At 44.2% G+C, this 26,531-nt stretch overlaps 1 protein-coding gene across 1 annotated transcript; it reads left to right on the top strand.

Moving 5' to 3' along the window:
- Nucleotides 1-17,961: 17,961 nt before the first annotated feature.
- On the top strand, nt 17,962-19,068 carry SSTR5 (somatostatin receptor 5). The gene has a single exon (XM_063143433.1). It carries the CDS (start codon nt 17,962-17,964, stop codon nt 19,066-19,068), a length of 1,107 nt encoding a protein of 368 aa, XP_062999503.1.
- Nucleotides 19,069-26,531: the final 7,463 nt, after the last annotated feature.

Genomic DNA, 26,531 nt, shown 5'->3' on the forward strand with positions numbered 1-26,531 from the left:
AATACAAATAAAAGATACAAATTTTGCTGAATAAGTTTGAATTATATTGTGCTCCTAAAAGAAATGTTACATATGAGAGACACAATTTTTTTTCAAGGGTTCAAAATGAGGAAGAACCTATTGATTCCTATGTGACTGAATTGAAACTATTGGCACAGTCATGTGAATTCAGTCAGCTGTGTGACTCTTTAATTAAAGACAGAATTGTTTGCGGAATAAGATCAGATAATCTCAGAGCAAGGCTACTGAGAGAAGCCGATTTGACTTTGGAAAAAGCTGTGGATATTTGCAGAGCAGAGGAAGTGACTATGAAGCAATTAAAAGGACTGGGATTAGCCGAAAAACAAGTGGATATTTTGAAAAACAAAGATAATGTCCAAAGGAACATTCAGCTGCATGAAGAGCCGATCGTGAAACCCGTTTCAAGTTTTGGTTCCAGTTTAAAGTTTTGTTCTCGATGTGGAAACAATCATAAGATGAGACAATGTCCTGCATTTGGAAAAGATTGCAGGAGATGTGGAAAAGCTAACCATTTTGAGAAAATGTGTAAAACTAAGAATGTCCAGTTTGTTAACAAGAAGATGCATTTGGTGGAGGAAGACGATTTGCAAGATATGTTCATTGGAAATTTAACATCTGAAAAAGGGGAAGAAGAATGGACTGTGGATCTTAAAATAAAGAATAAACATGTAAAGTTTAAGATTGATACTGGGGCACAGGCTAATGTTATATCCTTAAAAACTTATAAGAAATTCCAGAATGAATGTTTACAGAAATCAAACACAAGATTAGTTACCTATTCAGGTACAAGATTGGAAGTATTTGGGAAGTGTGTTATGAAATTTACATATAAAGGGAAAGAATTTGAGTTAGAATTTCAAGTAGTAGATTTTGAAATCAATTTTGGGTTTAAAAGCAGTTATTGAATTAGATTTAGTGAAAAGAGTAAATTTGTTAGAAGGAGAGGAAGGAATAGAAATATCTAAACAATATGAAGATGTGTTTCAGGGATTAGGATGTTTGCCAGGTCAATATGTAATTAAAATGGATCCACAGGTAACACCAGTGGTGCACGCTTCTCGTAAAATTCCAGTTATGTTAAGAGCAAAAGTGGATAAAGAACTTAGAAGAATGGAGCAAATGGGTGTAATTGTTAAAGTAGAAGAACCTACTGAATGGGTAAATTCAATAGTAATTGTGGACAAACCTGGTAAAGATCAATAAGAATTTGTTTGGATCCAAGGGATATGAATAAAGCAATCCGAAGAGAATACTTTCAATTACCTACAGTAGATGAAATTACTAGTGAGTTGTCAGGTGCAAAAGTGTTTTCTGTGTTGGATGCTAGTAATGGATTCTGGCAGATCAAACTGGATGAAAAGAGTTCCAGACTATGTACTTTTAATACACCTTTTGGCAGATATAGATTTGCTAGAATGCCTTTTGGTATCTAATCTGCTCCTGAAATATATCAAAGAGCCATTCAACAAGTGTTTGAAGGGTTAGAAGGAGTTGTGTGTTATATTGATGACATTTTGATATGGGGAAAGACACAACAACAACATGATGAAAGAGCTAGACAAGTTCTAGAAAGATGTAGATTAAAGAATTTGAAATTGAACAAAGATAAATGTAAATTTTCTATGAGTGAAATCAAATATTTGGGATATATTTTGACTATAGAAGGAATAAAACCTGATAGAGGTAAAATTGAAGCTATTAATGCAATGCCAAGTCCTCAAAATAAAGAGGAGTTACAGAGATTTTTAGGCATGGTTAATTATTTGGCTAAATTCATTCCAAATCTTGCTACATTGACAACTAATTTGAGACAACTTCTAACTCAGGAGGTAGAGTTTGAATGGACCCAGAGTCATGAAGAAGCATATAATAAATTAAAACAGATATTAACAAAAGCTGCTGTGTTAAGATATTATAGTGTTACTGAACCTGTGGTTGTATCAGTAGATGCTAGTGGTACAGGATTGGGAGCAGGGAGGTTTACCAGTGGCATATGCTTCTAAGGCAATGAATGAGTGTCAGCAATCATATGCACAAATAGAAAAAGAAATGTTGGCTATTGTATTTGGGTGTACTAGATTCCATCAATACATATATGGTAGAGAAATTACTGTTGAAACTGATCATAAACCACTGGAAGTAATTTTTAAAAAATCATTACATGCTGCTCCTCTAAGAATTCAGAGATGGTTGTTAACATTACAGAAATACCATTTGAATGTAAAATATAAACCTGGTAAAGAGTTGAAAATAGCTGGTGCATTATCAAGAGCTTATATGGAGAAAATTTTAACACTGAAGAAGCTGAAGTGGCTGTAAATCTGCTAATGTCTTGTTTACCTATTTCTGACTCAAAATATAAGGAATTTAAATTAATAACTTCAGAAGATAATGTTCTGCAAGAATTAAAAGCAGTTATTTTGTCAGGGTGGCCAGAAAGGAAAGCACAAGTATCTGAAGGACTTAAGCCATATTGGAATTATAGAGAGGAATTAAGTGTGTATGATGGGTTATTATTTAAAAATGATAGGCTGATTGTGCCTCAAAAGTTAAGGAAAGAAATGTTGCAATTAATTCATGAAAGTCATTTGGGAATTGAGTTATGTAAGAGAAGAGCTCGAGATGTGATGTTTTGGCCAGGTATGTGCATGCAAATAGAAGGATTAATACAATCTTGTAAGATATGTCAAACTTTCAGAAATAATAATCAAAAGGAACCAATGTTGCCTCATGAAATACCAGAAAGACCCTGGCAGAAGCTGGGAGTAGATTTATTTGAGTTTCATGGGAAAGAATATCTTCTGATAGTAGATTATTATTCAAAATTTGTGGAAATTTGTGCATTGGAAATGCTAACTAGTAAATGTGTGGTCGTGCATTGTAAATCTGTATTTGCTAGACATGGCATACCTGAAACTGTAATATCTGATAATGGTCCTCAATTTAACTCTAAGGAATTTAGAATGTTTGCAAAAGAATGGAATTTTTGTATGTCACTTCTAGTCCATATTGTGCAAGATCAAACGGAATGGCTGAAAGAACTATTCAAACAGTCAAAAAGATCTTAAAGAAGAGTAGCTTGGATAATACAGATATATATCTTTGCCTGTTAGATCTTAGAAATACACCTATGCTAGATAATCAGTCCCCAGCACAGCTACTAATAGGAAGAAGGTTGAGAACAAGATTACCTGTAGCAAAGACATTGCTGCAACCAGAAAGTATTTCACATAGTAGGGTGCAAGAACAGTTTAAAAAAGACAGAAAACGCAGAAAACTTATTATGATCATGGGGCTAAGCTATTGCTACCACTGGATGTGGGAGAAAGAGTTACTATTCAGAAAGAAGGAATATGGCAACCAGCAAAAGTAATTGAGCATCATCAAAATCCTAGATCATATGTGGTGGAAACGCAGGATGAAAGGTTATATAGGAGAAATAGAAAGGACTTACAAACATCTGGGAAAAGGATGAGTGAGGAAAGTCATGATAGGGAGAGTGAGAAAGAAGGTGGTGTAAGTGTAAATATGGAACAGAATGAAGAAAAAAAGATGAAGCTGGAGGAGAAACCAGTAATCACATCTAGAGGAAGAATTGTGAGAAAACCTCTAAGATTTGGGTACGAAAATTAAAAGAAAAAATAGAAAAAAGGAAAGATGTAATGATTGTGTGCTGATTGGGTTAATTGACTTGAGTGAGTGTTTTAGTGATTTGTATAAATGCATTCACCTGACATGGGAGAGGCAGTTTTTGTATGTATTGTGACTCACTTGAAATAAAGGTTATTCTTCGTATGCTGGCTGTAGGAAGTTCTTCAGATATATGAAACCATAAATACTACAACTACATAAGCTTGCAGGTGTTGGCATGAACCAAAGCTGGTGCATTAAAAGAAAAAAGGGAAAAAGGACCACTTCACCAGTCGAATTTGGGCAGCTTCCGACAGATACAAATTTCTTGGGATTTTCATTTGCAACACAAGAGATCGGGTGCATCATGGGTCACGCAGACACACGCACTTGCAAAACATAACAGATTGCTTCTTCTTTTTTCTTTTCTTTTTTTAAGAAAACCCTCGTTTGGAAGCCACTGTAGCCTCCGCAGGTGATGGGACTCCGCTTGTGCTTTAGATAGCAATGAAAGCGTCGCGCCCAGCTACTGTTGCACGAACTGAGCGACACCGGAGTTGATTTTTCTCTTCCCTTCCCCCTTCTTTCCCCCTCCCCCGTCACGACGCCAAAGATCAGAGACTCTCTTGGGGAAAGGGGGGCTTAGAGAAAGCGGGGTCGTTACCCTCAGATACCAAGCAAAGTGTGTGTGTGGGGGGGGGGAAGGGAGGCGGGACAGGGAAGGAAGCATTTGATGGGTGTGGGTGTGAAAACTCCACGCAAACGGAGCCCTTAAATCGGAGTCTTTGGGACTAAATCGTATGAATGACTGAGCACGTCAGTTCCTGCTGCTTCGTCATTTTCAGGGAACCTCTTTAAAACGCGGCCCGGACTCGGGTGCAAGTCAACGGGGCATGGGTGGGTCGGTCCCGTCCCCGTCCGTCCCGTCCCCCCGACCCTCGGTGCCCGGCTCCATCCCTTTCTTCCTTCTTTGACTCAGCAGGACGAATGAGCCCTTCCCGGGAAGACGACAGAGCTGCAATCGACCAGGAGAGGCTTGAAACTGACCAGGTAAGGCTCCTCGCCTTGACAATGACATTTCAAGGCGAGGTTGGAAGAGACTTGTGAAGCCTTGAAGGTGGCCCAAAGAGATTCGGACACTGGACCGGGGAAATGTGCTTCGGTGCGCCGTGTTGTTATTGTTCTCCGAGCCTTGCGCCCATGGCTTAAGACTCGCCCGTGGAAGGGGAAAGCGCAGGGACAAAAAATTGGAAATGGAACCACTGCTGTGAAGCCCTGTTTGCTTATTCCTGTCCCTTCTTTGCAAGAAACCCCGCACTGAAACAGGGAGCTGGAGCGTGTGTCACTCGAAAAGCTGCATCCTGCGTTTGGAACCGCGGTTGGCCTAAATCGCGGAGGCAGTGGAGGCTGGTGCCTCCCATTTCGGTGGGGCTGTGACTCCATTCTGGGTTTTAGTTAGAACTCTAAAGGAGCTCTCCAAGGTACGGAACCAAGATGCCAAACCCCACCGAAATCGGAGCCACCAGCCTCCACTGCATTGTAGATTGTAACATCAACGGGGCAGGCATCAACTTAAGTGAGGTGTGTAAGTTGAAATCAGCTCAGGACCTGGTACAACTTAATTTGAATGTCTGCTGCCCGACCACTCTCCCTATCCAGACTGTAACCAAATTCAGGCTTGAACATCAGCCACTGTTCCCCACCCCCGCCCATTTTTATTTTTTAAAAAACGCATTTATTTATTTATTTATTTTTGCTTCGTTTAGCATCTCACCCGATGAAGAGTTCTGACGGACTCGAAAGCTTGCGCGGCATCTGGTGACCTTTGAGTGACGGTCTTCTCTTTCTTCCTTTTGCAATTGTCCCTTTCGGCTTACCCGGGCTGGCTGCCTTGCCTTCTTTGTAAAGCGCTCCTCGTGGGGTAAAAAGTCCTACTTGGAGCAGAACGGGTCTCCTTGGGGGAAAAGACCCTTTCATTTCAAGGGGGTCTACTCTAACTTGGATGAAATGTGACTGATGCAGTCCTACTGGCCAGCTGCTCTGTGTCCAGATCCGTGCGGGCTCGTGGCTTTCTTTTGTAGACTGTACCTGCCGCAAGAGTTTTTGCTTTTTAAAAAAGAAAGAAAGAAAGAAAGAAAGAAAGAAAGAAAGAAAGAAAGAAAGAAAGCCCTCCTGAAGCTCCCGGGATAGGTGTGCCCCCCCACCCCCCGCTCCGACCTCCTGCTAGTCAGAGACATGGACTGTAGGTGGTAGTGCAACACACGGATCAAGGGCAAACGGCTACCCACCCACCCCTTTCCCAGTTCCCACTTCCTTCGCCCTGTCCGTCTCTAGGACGACTTTTGCGCAGCTTTCTTACTGGGTATTTCTTTAGCGTCTCGGTCTAGAAGGGAAAGAGATCGGCATTCAAGCGCAGGGTTCTGCCAGCCAGGAGGCAGCTTTGGATTGGGTGGCGGGGTCGGGGGTGGGGGGTGGGTGTTTTAGAAGAAGGGGGCCGTTCGCATCAGGGTTTTCTTCTCGCCAAAGGAATTCCAAGCGGAGGACGCCCCCGCGGGAGAAGCTGCGCTCGCCCTCGATCCTGGAGGCAGCTGGGGGTTGGATTTGGGAGCAAGACGGACCCCTGGAAGCGACTGGGAGAACTCGGGCTAACTTCACGCCTTGGTCCTTTTGGGGAGGCTGAGAAAGGGAGCGAGAGCGAGGGACCCGAACCGTCCAGGTAAACAGAGGGTGGCATTTCTGGAGCAGCAATAAAGACAAGCCAAGAGGCTGGTGGCACTTTACGGCAGCCCAGGGAGGACCAAGTTGTAGTTTGGATGGCTTTCAAAGGGTGTGTGTGGATACATTTCTGGAGGAGGAGGAGGAGGAGGAGGAGGAGGAGGAGGAGGAGGAGGAGGAGGCTATATCAATAGCCCAGATGGTTGTGTGCTACCTCCAGTATCCAAGACAGTAAGCCTGTGTGCACCAGTTGCTGGGAGACATGGGTGGGAGGGTGCTGTTGCACCATCTCCTGCTTGTGGGTCGACAGCTGGTGGGCTACTGGGTGGACAGAGGGCTATACTAGATGGACCCTCGGTCCAATCCAGCATCAGGGCTCTTCTGATGTTCTTAGTCTAAGTCTGGAGGGCACCAGGTTGGGGAAGTCTACCTTAAAGACTATTTAATGTATTGTGGAAGAAGCTTGGGCTGGGTGGAGGGCTAGCATGGAGAACACACACACACACACACACACACACACACACACACACACACACACCGTGGAGTGGGTATCTTGGAGGCTTTGCAACTGCTTCTGAACTCTTCAGGTTGGATTTTTTGGATGCGAGGTGCTATTCCCTACATGGACACCACTTTTTCTGCGTCTGTCATAGGAACACAGAAAGTGCTCAGGCGTCCAGCCCAACGCTGTCGACACTGACTGGCAGTGGCTCTCCAGGGTTCCAGGCAGGGGTTTAGCCTGCCCCACCTGGAGATGACGGGGAGCGAACCTGCGACCTTCCGCATGGAAAACAGGGGACCCAACACTGAGCTGGGAGCCCTGTCACATTTGGCCAATGCACACATTCGTCATTATTATGCTTATTACTGGTTTGGATCCAGATTTATGCTGGATCAGTTCTGAGGGAAGTGAACTTCCCTGTCCGCCTCCTTTCCACCACAGCCGTAGGCCCCCTGAAAATGTCCCACTGAATCTGGGGAGCCTGATAATTGGGGAGAGCTGTGGTGTGGGAGGAAGGGGGATCCCAAAAATCAGGTAGAGGAACCTTTCACGAATGGAATCTTTCCTTTTGCAGGAGGCAGATTCTGGATCATTATTGTTGTTGTTGTTGTTGTTACATGCGCACACGCCAGGATGTTATCATTGTTGGTTTCCCCCTGCGCGTACACTCTGGCAACATAGATGTGTGCCCCTGGCATAAGTGATGAACTGCATATTAGGTTCATGCTGTTTCTCTTACATGGAAATGACTCCTGTGTAGGAAAAAGCAAATGCAGCCTTGATCTAAACATGCGTGTCCATTGGTCGATTGCTGACTTGCCCGGAGGAGTGCTGTGCCTAACGTGGTCTGAACACTCCGTCTGTAGTGCTTGATCTGTAACGGCGCAGTCTGCACATGCAGGTCAGCACTCGACCGTGCCGTTTTCAAGTGGTGAACATGCGTGTATGAACTGGCCCTCTCTGCACAGGCGGCACACATTCGGAACAGCAACTGAATGTGGGAAGTGCTTCCATTGGGAAGCATTTGCATCGAGGGCAATGTGAAAGTTCGGTGTGTGGGGTTTGGTGTAGGATCGGACCCATTCATGCCTGCAAGTCCATTCTTGGTGCTGCTGACACTGACTAACATCCATGATCGATGGATAGATAAATAGATGATAGATTATCGAGAGATAGAGACAGAGGTAACAGAATCATTTATGGGTTTCCTTTGCATGCACTGAAGTTTGTGAATCAACCCTCATTAGATGAAACTGGCGTGTGTGTACTTAGCTTAGTGCTAATTAATCCAAAATAAGTATCACCTCCACATTCTGCCACCACAATCCCTACTGCAACATGCCAATTAAGAACATAAGAAAAGCTCTGCTGAATCAGACCAAGGGTCCATCTAGTCCAGCACTCTGATCACACAGTGGCCAACCAACCATCGGCCTGGGACTACAAAGCAGGATATGGTGCAATAGCACCCTCCCACCCATGTTCCCCAGCAACTGGTGTATATAAGCTTACTGCCTCTGATACTGGAAGTAGCACATAGCCATCAGTGCCAGTAGCCATTGATTCCTACTCCATCCGTAAGCGTATATTGCAAGGATGGAAAAGATCCACTTTTTATCCACCAGAGATTGTGACTCAGTAGCACAGCAGAATGGTTGAAGAGTGTTAAGAAGTCGCTAATTCCCGTTAAGAGTCCTTGACTGCACCCTTTTAAGGCTGCGATCCTGTACTTGGAGAAACCACAGCTGACTTCCGGAGAACAAGCTTAGCAGTGAGCACCAAGAGTTGTTTTCTGTTTCATTGCAAAGGCTCCATTCAACAGCAAAGTGGTTGCATTGGGAGTGTATACATTTATTCAATGTATTGGGTGGGTGGAGCTAAACAAAATCACAGAGGCATTTAAAAGTGGGAGTGGACGGCACAGATCCACAGCTGCCGGGAGTTATGGTGGGGATAGAAGCCGATCTCTGTGGTGACCCTCATTGGGAGGAATTCCCTCCCCAGGAAAGCTAATCAGCACCCTCCTTGCTTTTATTTTCAAGAAGAATAGATGAGCCCTTTTAAAAATCCAAAGGGTTTTAGCTAAGCTGGTGAGTTAGATCTTTTTTTTACCCCTGCTGGCTTTAGTGTTTGGTTTTCAGTGATGTGTGGTCTTTTGTTTTTGGCACTGCTGTTTTAAATGAACTTTTTTTGTTTTGTTTTAGACTTGGCTTATGTCTCTCATCATGTTTATAAGCTGCCTTTCTTTCTTTATTACATTTATACTCCTGCCTTTCCACTAAGAATAGTGCTCACAGATTGAAAATCCTGTTAAGAACTGCAAAGTGGAATATAAAACAATTTAAAGAATTAATTAAAGTACTGTCTGAAGAGGTGTGATGCTAACTAACATGTGCTCAGCAGCAGCACTTCCACCCCCCAAGTTTGATCGAAATGGCTGTCTCAAGATTAATATATTTGGCCAAATATCTCATTTTGAAAGATCATGGATGCTTTTGAATAACACAGAATGCTTCATCGGGCAAAATGGAAAGCAGCTCATTCCTAGCTAGGGAATGACAACAAAGCTATTTCTTAATGCAATCTTTTTCTTCCTTATTGCGTATATTTGTTTTCATTTGTTCTGTAGCCTAAATCATAATCAGGTTTTAGAATTCAAAATGGATCATTAGGGGGGTTTCATGTTGTTTTATGCTGCAATCTTTTACATTCATGTCTTCTCAGAAAGTAAGCCTTAATGTTAATGTCCCAAGTCATCCATTGATTGCAGTGAAATGATCCCTAGGCAACACCCTGTTTCATCGGATGTACGTAGTGGGCTTTGAAGGTGACAGGTGGGGGTGGCTATGCACATGAGCTGATATACACTGGTGGATTACTTGCAATCTGCAGCAAAATGTACTAATATTTTGTGTTTATCCTGATGTAGTCAAAAAGCAGCAGGTGGGTGTGTAAAAATTAGGAAGTGACAATTAACGTTTATCTTCATGTTGTTAAAAGCCTCATATACTGATTTCTGTACATGAAGCTGCTGCTAGAGGCAGAAGAGCAAGCCAGGTCATTTTTTCCTGGTCAGTTGGCAATCCAGTGTCATGGCTATCTAGACTGGAGAAGAAGGGCCCCCCGTTGTTACCAGATAACATCACAATGTAATAAAAAGGCAAACTACCACCTTTGTAATGGTATTTTTGGCTTCATAAAATATTTGACTTCATTCAAATTTTGTCACGTAATAGGCGTCAAATGATATTATTTTGCAGCTCATGCAAAATGCAGCGGCCAGATTGATAAGAGAAACCAGAAGGTTCAAACATATAAGAACAACTCTGGCCCGCTTGCTCTGGCTGCCTGTATGTTTCTGAGCCCAATTCAATGTTCTGAGTTTAACCTATAACGCCTTACACGGCTCAGAACGCCTCTCCTGACATGAACCTACCTATACACTACACTCTATGTCTAAGGTCCTCCTCCGGGTGCCTACTCCAAGGGAAGCTCAGAGGATGGCAACAAGGAAGAGGGCCTTTTCGGTGGTGGCCCCCCAATTATGGAATGATCTCCCCAACAAGGCTTACCTGGCACCAACATTGTTATCTTTTCGGTGCCAGGTCAAGACTTTTCTCTTCTTCCAGGCACCCAGCAGAATGTGACGAGTTTTTAACTGACACAGAATAGTTGCTTTAAATGGATATTATCTAATCTGTTTTTATGCTTTTTATGGTTTTAAATTTTATATATCAGTTTTTTATGATCAGTGTTTTGATCTTTGTAAACCACCCAGAGAGCTTCGGCTATGGGCCGGCATATAAATGTAATAAATAATAACAAATATTGTTAAAGGATTGGTCTGCTGATTATATTACTAGTCACTTCCCTGATGTCCCAAGTCTAGTATCAATGCAATATTTGGAATTACTTGAAGTCCTGCTGTGGACTTGCAAGAATCGACACACAAGAAGAAGATATCTACATTCTTGAGAGGACCCTTCAGGTTTGCAGAAGTACATAAAATCCTTAGGGGGGGGGAGCTATGGGTTGGGGAAAATACCCCCAGTGTTCTGAATCCTAACTGACTCTTGGGAAGGGAAATAGAAAGAATGTAGTAGCATTGGAAAACTTGTGGCTCATTAGGTGGAACACAGAAATGTTGTTGTTGTTATTACTTGTATCCCACCTTTTGCCCAGTACTGAGCCTCATCACAGTTCGATCTGTTTCTGTCATTCAGGTAGTGAGTGCAATTCAGAACCTTTAGAATGTGAGAATGCTCACAGGGGAAGGAGTCAGCATCCAGAGAAGCTTGGGCATTTGTGGGGGAAAAAATTCTAGTCCATAGGGTTATGAAGAGATGCTTGAAAGTACGTGAGCAATAGCCAGAGGGGGCTTGCAATTGTCTGAGCATGGGGCTTCTGGGCAGCTGATATGCTCCCCACCACCCACCCCACCACTGCAGCTAGGAATACTAGAAGAAATTATGCAGAATACTAAAAATAAATATGGAAAATAAAAAAAAGACTCAGAACTGTACAAAAGTGAGCAATTTGGCAGATGTGCTTGAATTGCACAATTCATGCAAGTTGCAGAAGCTGGCCTTTCTAGGCACAAAATTTGGCCTACCCTGTGGCAGAATTTTTTATATTGCCTTCTATAGGACGCACTGTTCAAAGCTCTAGCTATGGATTGCTTGTTTCCGTAGATGGTTGTCCTCACCTGTAGCTGGAACTCAGCTAAGGGTCCAGAGTGGACACTTCATGGGCTCACTTCCTGCTTTGAATTTGGACAATCTGGGCCACGTGTTTCTGATGGTCGTTATATGAAAAAAATACTTTCTCTTTCATTTGACCTATGAAGGTCAACAGAGGATTCCCCATTGTAAGATCCCCATTGTGAAACGCATGAAACTTTCTCAGTCTTTGCATTCTGAATCCATGTGTCTTTCAAGGTAACTCATTGCCAATACCAGATACAGCTTCTATATAAGAATGTAAGACGAGTTCTGCTGGATCCAACTAGTCCTGGATCCTGACACCAACAGTGGCTAGCCAGATACCCCCAGGAAGCCCACAAGTAAGGCATGAAGGCAGAAGCTGTTCCCTGTTTCTTCTCCACCACCTAGCATTTGGTATTCCAAGGTAGACTGCATGTTACGATGGATGTTCCATCTATCTATCATGGCTAATAGATCTATCTCCAGTAAATTGTCTAATCGTTTTTGGGTTTTTTTCTTTTGGAAAAGCCATCTAACCTAATGGCCATGGTGTAGTCTTGCAGGACTGTTGTCCGGATAAATGGAGAGGAGGGGGCGGGATTATGTAAATTAGCTTGGGTTCCTTGCAGGAAAAAAGATGGGATATAAACATAATTAATAAAATAAATAAAACATGGTGGTTTCAAATAGGGCAATGTGGAATAGGAAGAGGAGTGGATTCCATAAGTTAATACTTCATTGGATGATGTACTACCTTTTCTCTGCTCTAAAGTTAATGCCGATTAAATTCATAAGGTGACCAGGTGTTCTAGCGTTATTGCAAAAGAGCAAGGATCAGCAAATATCACGTCCATTTCTTGGAAGCCCGTACGATCTTCACAGCTAAATTGGTTCCATCCCTTTCCCTGCATTGATTTGTGGACGCTTCCGGAAAAAAACATTCTGCACAGATATTTGTGCATGCTTCCATGCACATGTTATCAAATATATGCATTTTAATGCATTTTTTTCAAATGTATGGATTTTTAATGCGCATATTTAAATGTATCTATTTCCCCACTGTAGACTAAGGAGATGTTGTCTGCACTTTCCCCTAAGATGCATATTTTGTGCACACTTTTTCATAACGTATGTGTTGTTGTGTATTAGGGATGTGCTCCGCTTCTAATCGGACCGGCGAATTAGAAGCGGAGCGGGGTGCTTCGCCTCCCCTTAAGGCAGAGGCGAAGAGGATTGGGGGGCCGGCGGAGCGTGGCGAAGAGGATCGAGGTGAAGGCGGATCCTTCGCCTCGATCCGGAGCTCCACTGGAAAGGTAAGTGGGGTTTACCGGGCCCTGCCGCTGTCGCCCATGCGGCGACGGCGGCAGGGCCTGGTAACCCCCCCGCCCTCCTCTCCCTTACCTGCCTCCGTCCGTGGTCCGTCAGCGTCTTCAATTGAGCCCGTGGTTCCAGCAGGAAGTCTGGGCCGCTTGCGGCCCAGACTTCCTGGTGGAACCGCGGGCTCAATTGAAGACAGCGACAGACCATGGACGGAGGCAGGTAAGGTCCCCCTCTCCCTTGGTCCCTTACCGGGCTCTGCCGCCGTCGCCACATGGGCGGCGATGGCGGCAGGGCCCGGTAACCCCCCCTATGGGGGGGAACGGCGCTCCGATCCGGATCCGGAGCTCCGAGCGGAGCGGAGTGGGCATAGGCGGAGTGGGGGCGGGGTGGAGCGGCCCGATCCGAAAATGGCAGATCTGAAAGTGAAGCAGAGTGGGGGGTCCGTGCACACCCCTATTGTGTATACTTTTAAAATTGCAGAATTTGAGCTCAACGTCAGGAAAAATGCACATTTCAGAATGCAGCTGCATTCTGTCTCACGTTTATTTCAGGGGATTTGAATTAGATATGTTTGCATGAGAATGTGAACCAAATGGAATTCTCAACCAATCCTATAAAAGAAGGAGAAAAATAACTCTTCCCACCCAATCTATACCAGGATTGGGAAATATGCAGCCCTCCAGATGTTGCTGGACTCTAGCTCCCATTAGCCCCTGCTAGCATGGCAAATGATCAGGGTTGATGGGATTTGTAATCCAAAAACATCTGGAGGCCCAACACTGCTCTATACTATCCATAATTTTATAAACCTCTCTCAAGTTCTGTGGTGTAGTGGCTAAAGTGTTGGACTGGGAGTCGGGAGATCTGGGTTCTAGTCCCCACTTGGCCATGGAAACCCACTGGGTGACTTTGGGCCAGTTATAGACTCTCAGCCCAGCCTACCTCACAGGTTTGTTGTTGTGAGGATAAAATGGAGAGGAGGAGGATTATGTACGCCACCTTGGGTTCCTTGGAGGAAAAAAGGCGGAATATAAATGCAATAATAAATAAATAAATAAATAAATGTCGAATTAGAGTCACCCTTTTCTCAAAATTAAGAAGCAACATATATTCCAGTTTTTCCATATAGAGGAGATGCTCCAACCCTTTGGTAATTTGGACTATAAATCCTATAATTTTTCCAGCTCTGCAATATCCTTTTTAAATGTAGCAACCAAGTGTGTACACATTAGTCCAAAAACAGCATAGAGCTGGAGTCTCCAACATGGTTCCTGTGGACATCAATGTACCGTTATGCTCTGGGACACCTCTCTCAGTGCCCACTAGGCTCTATGCCCATCCTTATTTTTTTTTTAATTTTAAAATGTTTCTAATTATTGTTTTTTTAAAAACTGGTAGGCTAGCATGCTGCCACATGAAGTTCTGCCCTCCAACGCCATCTGTATTTGACTTCCAAAATGGTTTGGGGGCTCAGACCCCATCTGTGCCTTGTATTTTAGGTCCTTGGGCATTCGACTTTTCTTTTAGTCTCACCAATTTGCCTTCTAGGAAATGAGTGTTCTGTGACTGGCCAAGCCCTCCATGGCAGCCATTTTGCGAGAGCACCCACAATTCTCTCCAAATACACCCACCGAACCAAAAGGTTAGGGGACTCCTGACATAGAGTCTTACATTGAGGCTTTTGGATACTGGCAATTTGATTTTAAATCCTTTCCCCAATATTGTCCTACCACTAAGTTTGACTTTTGCATCGTCAATGCACATAGAGCCAATATTTCTTTCCTGGGTAATCCCATCCAGCCCAGAGAAGGATAAAAGCTTTGTTATGAAGGCATCATCCACAGATAAACATGTTGTTCATCTCTCAACCCTACCGCTTTAAGATGAAATTGGGCCTACACATCCACTCTTATTTACCTAGGGAGGTCGTGGGCTCTCCGTGAGCCCCTGCCAAAGGAAGTAAGGCAGGTGGCTCCCAGGAGGAGGGCCTGCTCTGCTGTTGCACACCGGCTGTGGAATGAGCTCCCTAAGGAGGTTCGCCTGGCACCTACACTATATTCTTTCAGACACCAGGTGAAGACCTTTTCATTCCCTCAGTATTTCAACAGTCTATAAATTTAATTTAAATGTTGCTGTTTTAAATTCATATTTTAAATTTGTATTTCTGCACTGTTGCTGATTTTATCCTGGTTGTGCTTTGATATTGTATTTTATATCATTTTTTATACTGTTTGTTTTATATTTCAAATGATTTTTATTTTTGTGGACCACTCAGGGAGCTTTGGCTATTAGGTAGGGTGACCAACCGTCAGGATTTCCCCAGATTTGTCCTGTTTTTTGTTCTTTCCATGGTGTCAGGGGGGATTTTCTATAATTTTCAATAATGTCCTGGAATGACATACCTTCCCCTTTAAGGTTGCCATTAGCATGGCAGGAGGGAATGACATGCTTTCTTGAGGCACATCATTCCCCCACCCCGAGCTCCAGTTGAGGTCTTAAAGGGGAAAGTGGGTCATTCGTGGACGTTATAGAAAAGGGCCCAATTGGAGTGGATGGTGGTGGTGTAGAATGAAATCCTTTCCCCTCCTCCACTCCAATCGGGTTCTTTAAGGTGGCGAGGGAATAACGTACTTTCTGCAGGACTCAGAAAGCTGCTTCCCCACACACACACTAGGTGTCCTCTTTTTTGGTTTCCCAAATATGGTCACCCTATATTTGGCAGTATAAATAGAGACATTCACGAGGCAGCTTGACAGCCATTTGTCAGGGATGCTTAAAGGTGGATTCTTGCATCGAGCAGGGGGTTGGAATCAATGGCCTTGTAGGCCCCTTCCAACTCTATGATTCTATGATTCTATTTTCTATACCACCTTTCAGCTGAGCTTCCAGGAAAGATTATATAGAGTGACCAAATGAAATGGAGGACAGGGCTCCTGTATTGTTAACAGTTATATAGAAAAGTGAATTTCAGCAGGTATCATTTGTATGCATGCAGCACTTGGCTGCAGGAGCCCTGCCCTCTTTTGTGTCTGGTCATGCTACGTAGGACTCCTGTAGCTTTAACTGTTGTGATGACATGGGCATTTCACCAGGTGCTCCATGCATACAAATGACATCTGGTGAAATTCCCTCTTCATCACAACAGTTAAAGCTGCAGGAAACCTGCCCTCTTTTGTGTCTGGTCAAGAGGGCAGGGCTCCTGCAGCTTTAACTGTTGTGGTGATGAGGGAATTTCACCAGATGCTGCATGAGTACAAATGACACCTGCTGAAATCCCCTTTTCTATACAACTGTTAAAGATACAGGAGCCCTGTCCTCCTTTCCATAAGGTCACCTTAGCTTATAAAATGTCTAAAATCCCATTAATACAGATATTCTGGATATGCTACTAAGGCTGCCATCCTATACACACGTACCAAAGAGTTTGTCCCATTGAACTCAATGGGGCTTACTTCTGAACAGAAATACATAGCATTGCTCTGCTAGCCACAGTAATGCATGCACTGATAACTTCCTGATTAGACTACTGCAATGCACTCTACGTGGGGCTGCCCTTGAAGACAACTCGGAAGTTGCAGCTAGTGCAAAATGCAGCAGCTAGACTGCTGGCGGATACATCTTACAGAGACCATATAACACTGGTCTTAAAGAAATTGCACTAGCTGCCTATATGCTTCTGGTCAGAATTCAAGGTATTGGTAATGATGTTTAAAGCCCTAAACGGCTTGGGACCTCGATACTTGAGAGAGCACCTCTCCTTATATCTGCCTGCCCGAGACGTGAGATCTGTTGGAGGAGCCCTCCTCCGCATCCCATCAGCACAACACATTCGCTATGATGGGACAAGGGAGAAGGCTTTCTCTGTTGTGGCACCCCGACTGTGGAATGCCCTCCCCTTGGAGGCCTGACTGGCGCCAACGCTGATTTTATTCCAGCGCCAAGTAAAAACATGGCTTTTTAACAAAACCTTTAATGGTTAAATTCACCAAGTTCATACATTGTTTTAACTGTTTTAATTGTTTTTACTGCTTTTAAATTCTATACTGGTTTTAGCTTGATTAATGATTCAGTTTGTTTTTAGCTATGTATATTTATTATTTTATATTGTATAATTTTATCTGTATGCTGCCCTGAGAGCCTAGTGATATAGGGATGCAAACGTTTTAAATAAATAAATAGTGCCCCTCTGGATCCTTCCTTCAGTGGTTTAGCATAGGTAGAGAGGATCAAGGATTTTGTTCGGTCCGCATTTTTAAGCATTCCAACCTCATTCACACTTCCTGAACTAATATGCAGATTGGGCTGCAGTTACCCTTCAGTTTTCACATTACTAGGATCAAGAAAACAATCCAAAATGCACCTAAATAAATGTGTATTTTAGGTAAAATGCATATCAAAGTGCATATTTTAGAATAATATCAATACAAAGTTGAGTACATTAAAAAAATAATGTAAATTTTCATGGATTTTTTTTTTAAAGATCTGGAAATGGGATGGAACATACTTATGAATGAACTCTTGTGAAACTGACATGGAACAGAAGTAAGCTGATATGTCTCTGGCCACAGCTAGACCTAAGGTTTATCCTGGGATCATCCAGGGTTCGCCCCTGCCTGAACACTGGATCCCCTGTGTGTCACCTAGATGAACAGGTTTGACCCCTGGACGATCCAGGGATAAACCTTAGGTCTAGCTATGGCCTCTCTGTACCCGCAAGTATCTTCTGAGAGTGATCAGAAACCTTCACAGCCATCGGGATGGGCTGTTTTATTTATGGCCTCCATTTTCATTTTTATTTCTAGGAGAAGATAGCTGGATGAAAACAAAACGGCTGCTTAATGCATAAATAATTGCCAATCAGAGTTGCTAATTATTTTGATGCATCACAGCATAGCGCACAAGGCAGCTGCTTAATGCATTAAAAAGATTTCTCGATATGGTCCGCCAATAACATCTTTTAATAGATAAATGCACCATCTTTTAATTCATTTGTCTTTCTTTCCTCCAGTAAGAAGATGTTCAGGGATTTCAGTCATCATTATTGTTGAAAATCGTATTGAGACAAGAAGCATGGATCCTTTGTGCTTTCCCACCACTCTTGGCCAAGAAACCATTTCTCCAGATGTTAACTTCTCCCTTGAGGCAAATGCAACGAGCAACAAGACCATCACATGCCCTCCTTTCTCCGACATCCGCTCTGTCTTCATCCCAATCATTTACCTCTTGGTTTGTGCCATTGGGCTCAGCGGGAACACCTTGGTCATCTACGTGGTTTTGCGCTATGCCAAGATGAAGACAGTTACCAACATCTACATCTTAAATTTAGCCATTGCAGATGTGCTCTTCATGCTCGGCTTGCCATTCCTGGCTACCCAGAATGCAATCTCCTTCTGGCCCTTTGGAACTTTCATGTGCCGTTTAGTTGCAGCTTTTGATGGCGTTAACCAATTCACCAGTATTTTTTGCCTGACCGTCATGAGCCTAGATCGCTACCTTGCTGTCGTCCACCCTATCAAGTCCACCAAGTGGCGCCGGCCAAGAGTGGCCAAACTGATCAGTATGGCAGTCTGGACTCTCTCGTTTTTGGTGGTCCTGCCAATTATTATATTTACTGATGTCCAGGAAGGTTTCCATACCTGCAATATGAACTGGCCGGACCCGATTGACTTATGGTCTGCAGTGTTCATCATTTACACATCTGTCTTGGGGTTCTTTGGACCTCTGCTGGTGATCTGCCTCTGCTACTTGCTGATCATAATCAAAGTCAAGTCATCTGGCATCCGCGTTGGCTCTACAAGGCGCCGGCGGTCGGAGAGGAAGGTCACCAGGATGGTGGTCATCATTGTGGTCGTTTTTGTCTTCTGTTGGCTCCCCTTCTACTTCGTGAACATTGTCAATCTGGTATTCATATTGCCAGAGAAGATGGCCGTGGGGGTTTTCTCCTTTGTGGTGGTGCTGTCTTATGCAAACAGCTGCGCAAACCCCATACTCTATGGATTCCTTTCTGACAACTTCAAGCAAAGCTTTCAGAAGGTCTTGTGCCTCCATAAAGGCAACGGCATCGAAGACGGCGACCCCACCGAACATCGGCTGGAGAAGAGCAGCCACCTGCAGGATGCAATGCTGCCCCAGAGAAGTGTCGAATTCAATGGGCAAATGCAGACTAGTAAGGTGTGAGGAGCCCATCACCATGGAAAGAACCGTTTCTTGATTTGAACCATGATTGTAACAAATGCAGCAGGCGGACCCGTGATGAAAAAGATATCATCAAATCCTCCGTCTCAATGTACTGCGATTTCCTTTCTTTGCCCCTCCTGGTTAAAGATATTATAACTCAAGCAGAGAATATCTATGATAACCTATTATAGCCAAAACAACAAAAAGTCTTGTGGCACCATATACGCAAACAAATTTATTCTTGCATAAGCTTTCGTGGACTACAGTCTACTTCATCAGATGCATGAACCATATATTGTATTTAAAATGATAATCTGAAACTCTCCCTAACACTCCTGCTGAAATGGGCTGTAGTCCATGAAGACTTATTCCAGAATAGTTTTGTCAGTCTTTAACGTGCCCCTATTCTCTTTGTTGGTTTTGATCAGTCTTGGTGTCATGGAAAGCTTCAGAAAGGCTAACTGAAAAGAAAACACTGCACAGAAGACGTCATCCCTTCCTCTTGCTCAGTCTGTACCTTATCTTTGTAAATGGAGCTCAAAGGGTCCATGGAGACAAGACAAAGAAATGGATCCAGGGGTGGAGCTATGTAGATGAAGGGGGAGGGGCAGACGGACGGGAGCAGGCTTGATTCTCATCAGCACCTGTTGACTTCTGGGTTCGGTGGGGGAGATACGGCTCCATCATGATCATCGACCTCATCAATGGATGGAAGGGTGGGGAGGCAGACCTCTCCATCTCCCCTCTGCCCATCACATATGGTGATTTCTTAAGGCAGGAGCAGATTTGACTGGGCTCACAGATATGGTGCAGGAAAGTCATGACAAGTGCGTATAAAATGGATGCTGGTTTGCACTCATGTGGCGCAGAGCGGTAAAGCAGCAGTTTCTGCAGCTGAAACTCTCCCCACGGCCTGAGTTCGATCCCAGCAGAAGCTGGTTTCAGGCAGCCGGCTCGGGTCGACTCAGCCTTCCATCCTCCCGAGGTTGGTAAAATGAGTACCCAGTTAGCTGGGGGAAAGGTAATAACGGCCAGGGAAGGCAATGGCAAACCACCCCGCTATAAGGCCTGCCGAGAAAACGTCAGCGAAAGCAGGAGTCCCTCCAAGAGTCAGCAATGACTCAGTGCTTGCACGAGAGGTTCCTTTCCTTTCCTTCCTGGTTTGCAGTGCAGATGGGTTCTCTTAGAATACTTTGTAACCCTCACCAACCCTGTCCCACACTTGCCACCTGGTATTCAGTGGAGGCTTTGTAGCTCCGATGTCAGTGGGGCAGTGAGCCACGTGTCGCCACTGCTGGTATTGCTAAAACCCACTGTGTCCTTTCTGGCAAATGGGCGCCTTCCTACTGCTCTCAGTGGCCTCCAGCAAGGCAACACCCCAGAACAGCAGTGGGGAGGGAGAAGGTGACAAAACAACTGCCTTATTGGTCCATCTAGCCCAGTGCTGTCAATACCGACTGGCAGCAATGACTCTCCGGTGTTTCAGGCAGGGTTTTTCCAGCCCTACCTGGAGACGCCGGGGAATGAACCTGGGACTTCCTGCATGCAAAGCAGGGGCTCTACCAATGAGCCACGGCCCTTTGGGCTGCATTAAGAGAAGTATAGCTTCCATATCACGTGAGGTCCTGGTTCCTCTCTATTCAGCCCTGGTTAGGCCTCATCTAGAGTACTGCATCCAGTTCTGGGCTCCACGATTCAAGAAGGACGCAGACAAGCTGGAGCGTGTTCAGAGGAGGGCAACCAGGATGATCAGGGGTCTGGAAACAAAGCCCTATGAAGAGAGACTGAAAGAACTGGGCATGTTTAGCCTGGAGAAGAGAAGATTGAGGGGAGACATGATAGCACTCTTCAAATACTTGAAAGGTTGTCACACAGAGGAGGGCCAGGATCTCTTCTCAATCCTTCCAGAGTGCAGGACACAGAATAACGGGCTCAAGTTAAAGGAAGCCAGATTCCGGCTGGACATCAGGAAAAACTTCCTGACTGTTAGAGCAGTATGACAATGGAATCAATTGCCTGGTGAGGTTGTGGGCTCTCCCATACTAGAGGCCTTCAAGAGGCAGCTGGACAACCGTCTGTCAGGGATGCTTTAGGGTGGATTCCTGCATTGAGCAGGGGGTTGGACTCAATGGCCTTGTAGGCCCCTTCCAACTCTGCTATTCTAGGATTCCCTACAAATGATAGAGATGGATCATGTCCTACCATTTCCCCTAAATCTAGCAGCATCTATCATTAGCGCTCTTGTAAATCCACTTAAATGAGAGAGTATGAATGTAAACTTTGCTAGCCGATTCAAGTCAGGAAATATTGGGAGATGAGTAAATTCATTCCAACCGTTCCCGAATCTGCAGTCTTGTGATTAACAGGCCATGCACAGAATGCAAATGTGAACCGCCCAGAAAGCTTCGGCTATTGGCCGGTATAAAAATGTAATAAATAAATAAATGCAACCTGGCTGGACATGTTTTTGAGGGTGACGATTTCAGGCTTGTATGATGCTTGGTCCTCTCGCCTTGATACATGGACACCTCCCAGAAGGTCCCATCCAGCAAAGTCAAGTACTTCATTTTTTATATATATATATATATTTATTTTTCTACATTACTTAAACATACACATTTACATTTCACATAAAAACAACAACAACAAGAACTTACTGCATAATGTTGAATATTGAATACATAATATCTTATCTTAATAACATAATCAAATAAAACCTACAAGTGCACCCCCCACCCGGGATCTCATTCCTGATTCCAGAATCACATACTTTCTTCTGCTGGTGGTTTCCCACTTCCTTTAGAAAACACAAATATTAGGAACTGTTTCCAAATTCCTTCAAAATCATTTGATTTAGCTATACCTCTTCTCCATTTAATATTACTTGTTAATTTATCATTAATAGCTATATCCCATACGTCTTTATACCATTCTTCAATAGAATATTCCCCTTGAATCTTCCAGTTCCTAGCTACAATCAATCTTGCTGCGATCAACAAATTCGTTATCAGTTCCTTAATTTCCTTTTTACATTTAAAGTCTTCTTCAAATAGTGACAGCAATGCAACTTTTGGTGTTCGTTCTATCTTCATTTCCACAATTTCTTCAATCTCCAAAAACACCATCTTCCACAATTTCTGAACATAGTTACATTCCCACCACATATGCAAATACGTTCCTTTAACCCCACAACCTCTCCAACAATTTTCTGATTGCTGATTGTTTATCTTATTCAATCTAACCGGAGTTAGGTACCTCCTCCATACAATTTTAAAATAATTCTCTTTTATTCTTACTGACATATTTCTCAACGCTCTTTGTTTCCATAATCCCTCCCAACCCTGTTGTCCTATTTGTACCTTCAAATCTGTCTCCCAAACCATTTTACCCGAATTATCCACCGTCCCTTTCTCCACCAATACCAGTCAAGTACTTCAGAGCCCTATTAATTTCCCCAGGAAAGACCATCCCTTGGTGAAATCGTCCCATTTGAATCAACTGTATTCCTTGCCGCTGTCCCAGAGCACTTCAATTCATGTAAAAAAGGAAAGAAAGAAAATATAATATTAAGTTTGAGCAAAACATTTTAAAACCAAGAGATTAAATGAACTCAACCCCCACTAAACTAGTTGTTGGGTACAAAGTGGAAATTGACCATCTAAACAGGAAACGGTACTATGATTTCACCATACCAATGCAAACCATCCCTCACACTTTGTTTCGAGTCTGTGCTGAAATCTGCATGATTCACTACCATCAGATGTGGCTCGGGGCAATTAAAAGAATGGGAAAAGACTAAATGTATTGCCCCTTTTCCAGTCTTCTTAGTGAGGCAGGGGGACAATTCAGCAAAGCCGCCAAGCTTCTATGAAGAACTGAAAGGCAGCACAGCTTTCCCAAAGTTGGCATCCTGTGGATTTTTTTGGACTACAACTCCTATCACTCCCAACCAGGTTGGGGTGTATGGAAGTTATAGTCCAACACATCAGATGGGCACCAAGGGAAGGCAGAGGGTTGACCAACACCAGAATAGTCCAGGAGCATCAGCAAGGTCAACACAGAGACGTGGTTTGCACAATTGCAAGGTGGTTAATAAGCCGCGGAGACTTGTTAACAACATTGCAAATGCCGGTCGCAAGTTAGAGGCAGTGAAGGCTGGTGGCTCTGATTTCAGTGGGGCTGTAAATCCATTCTGGGTTTCATTAAGGATCAGCCAGAATGCTAAAGGAACTGAGCCTATTTTGGGGCTAAGGTTCAGCATAAGGGAACATGGACCCTTGGTCTGATCCAGCATGCCTCTTCTTTGGTTCTTATGTCACCTTGGAGAGCTTCTTTAGAGTTCTGGATGGTTCTGAGTGAAACGCAGAATGAATTCACAGCCCCAGCAACTGGGAGCCACTGATCCCCACTGGCTGGGGTGGGGGTTCGCATAATTACTCCCAGCAGCTTGTTGTGTCTTGCGAACCTGGCCAAGGTGGCTTGTTGCCATGAGTAAGAAGCCCCCAAAATCCATGTGCTCCTGTAGGGTTCTGGGTGGCTTGTTACTCATGGCCAGGTTTGCACAACACTGGTTTGCCACCCTGGCCAGGTTTGCACAGCACGGCAAGTTATGCTAATCCCACCCACCGTGGCTTAAGAACATAAGAGCCCTGATGCTGGATCAGACCCAGGGTCCATCTAGTCCAGCACTCTGTTCCCACAGTGGCCAACCAGCCATCGGCCAGGGATGAACAAGCAGGACATGGTGCAACAGAACCCTCCCACCCATGTTCCCCAGCAACTGGGGCACACAGGCTTAGTGCCTCCGATCTTGGAGGTTGCACTTAGCCATCAGGACTAGTAGCTTATTTCCCCAACTCCTAGTGAGCAAACCAGCCCAGAGCCTGAAGGCCTAGTGCTCACTCAGCAACAGGGATCTGCCCAGTAGGCAGGCAGACCTAGGAAGAGGTCCTAAGAGGTTTTGCACCTGCACCTTCAAGGCAGGAACCAAGCATTTGCTTTTGTTTTTTAAAACCACCAGGGGCCATTGACTCAAAAGGGGGTGGTGGAATCAGAGTCCACATTGGAGGGGCCGACAGCTGGCCCAAGCTGCACTTTCAGAGGCAAAGTCAAGGTATCTGATCTGATGCCCAGTGCTGAACAAAGTTTTGACTGTATGGATCATGCCATCTGGCAGCTGATCCAATGTGTGCTTTTAAAGGCCTCCCCCAGGGCAAGATGACATTCAGCGGTGGTGCTTGTAGTGGGTCCAGGGATGGGAATGAGTTCAGGTTCTCTGGCTGGGTGTTGACTTGGAGTCCATTCTCAAGGCTTCCTTCAGGCTTCTTCTGGGAGCATTGTGGGGTCCTCTGATGGTGATGTTTCATCTGATTCTGGACAATGGGCAATGGGCATGTCTCAAAAGCTATCAGGAAGTACAGGAGCAGCTATGGGGAGATGGACTGACAATGTGGTGCATTGCCCTTACTTCCAGATCATTCTGTATCTGCTAATGGAAGCTGGTGAGTCCATCTCAGTAGGGCTGAAATTCCATTCTCGGTTTTAGTGCTGAACCCTACCAAAATCAGAGGCATTGTAACTTATAACATCAACAGGGCAGGCATCAACTTAAGTGAGGTGCATAAATTGAAACCATGTGGAAGCTAAACTGTTTGTTTCTCATAATGTGGGAGCTGTAAATGATTAAAAAAAAAAAAGCTGTAAGTTAAAACTATCTGAGGCTGGTGGCTCTGATTCCAGAGGGGCTGTGAACCCATCCTGGATTTCACTCAGAACCAGCCAGGATTCTAAAGGAGCTATCCAAGGTTGTGTACCCATTTTGGAGCTAGGGTTTAGCACCTTGGGTAGTTCCTTTCGAGTTCTGGCTAAAACCCAGAATGGAATCTCAGCCCCATCAAAATCTCCAGTGGTATCTCCTCATCTCTGCCGTTAATGTCTTGGTACTTAAGAAAACCCCTATTTTTCTTCTCAGTGATGCCCAGAGTCCACAGCTGGACATGGACCAATATAATCCTGACTTATGGCTAAGAGAGAAAGTTTAAATGCTTACATAGAAAACATATTCCTTCTGAAGTGTGATTTCGCAAAAACATGTCATCTCACAACACTTGTTTTTCTTGCTTGTAAAGTGTGACTGGTGTGTTTTGAAATGTCAGGAACCAGATTTTCTGTAATTAAGGGTCAGGATGTAGCAGTCCAAGGCCTTCAAAATACTTTAAAAATAAAAGTAAGGTAGGTCCAGATGGCATATGACTCCAACCCACATCTTTGATCTACGTCTCCCTGGTAACACCTCGAGAAAGAAGCCTCAAGACGCATAATGTTCATCACATCAAATGTTTCCCTGCCTCCACTTCACCTCATTGATTGTGGCTTGTGGAGGGAGGAAAAATGTTGAGCCTGATGGGGGCAAATCACACATCATTTCTTGTTGGGAAGACACGAAGGGGTGGGGAGAGACTGCATGTTCCCCATAAAAACTAGGGCTGCAATATTTAGATGGATCATTGGTGAGGGTCACTGATTATACTTAGTGCAGTGCAAAAATGGCCTCTAAAAATTTACCCTATTTGTGGGAAGAAAAATTGGGTGGACAATTCCTTTCCCCATGAAAGGGATTTCCGTTTTCCTGCCTCATTCTCAGGGCAGTTTATAATTTATTTTGGATGTGTGTTGGTGGTGCTTTTGACCTCAGCTTTCACCATAAGGTGGTTAAGGGTACTGTCTATAATTTTCCTTCTATTACACATCTCACCATTGCTCTACAGTCTCCCAGGCTGCCTGCACTTCCTGAGCTGAATTGACCCCATGGGAGGAATACATTCAGGATGTCTTCCCCTGGGCGGGCAGTGCAGGAAGCCAAGGAGGCTACAGGCTGTGTGAGAGATGACTGTACAATGAAAGACAGGACACTCACACGTACTCCTCAGTCATCTGGTAAGTAAGGAAGAACAAGAACCCTGAACGCAACCTATGAGAATTTCTCCAAAATTTCTTCTCCTTTGAATTTCTTTTTTGAAAGCCATTTCTTTTCTATCAAATTGCACGAGAATGGTCGAAATTCTCATGGGAGAAATTTTCAGCACAGCACTAGTCAAACCAGCTTCAAAACAACTGGTGACGTGTTTCCTCACGTATCCCTGGGTTTTGTCTACAGCTGAATTTGAAGCAAACTTGTAGGTTCTCGCTCAGGTTCAAAGATCTGCGTAAATCTGATGGAAGTGCCAAAGAGTTACGATGAGGCTAGGGAAATGTCTAGGGAGGGTGCAGAGGGAATCACTTCCTTAATCTGGCCAGTGGAGCACAAACCCCCAAGATGTTCTTTTGCACAAACCTCATTAGAATGACTGTGCCTGAAGGTGAATTTCCGTGTCATGGAGTCATGCAGAGGTCACAGCTCAGTAGCAAGAGACCCCACTTTGCATGCAGAAGGTCCCAGGTGCAATCCTTAGCGGCATCTCCAG

This window comes from Elgaria multicarinata, chromosome 17 (assembly GCF_023053635.1).
Source record: "Elgaria multicarinata webbii isolate HBS135686 ecotype San Diego chromosome 17, rElgMul1.1.pri, whole genome shotgun sequence".
In the NCBI taxonomy this organism is placed as follows: domain Eukaryota; kingdom Metazoa; phylum Chordata; class Lepidosauria; order Squamata; family Anguidae; genus Elgaria; species Elgaria multicarinata.

Excerpts from the sequence above, each read along its gene's own strand:
- SSTR5 (XM_063143433.1), top strand. The coding sequence starts at position 17,962 with ATGGATCCTTTGTGCTTTCCCACCACTCTTGGCCAAGAAACCATTTCT.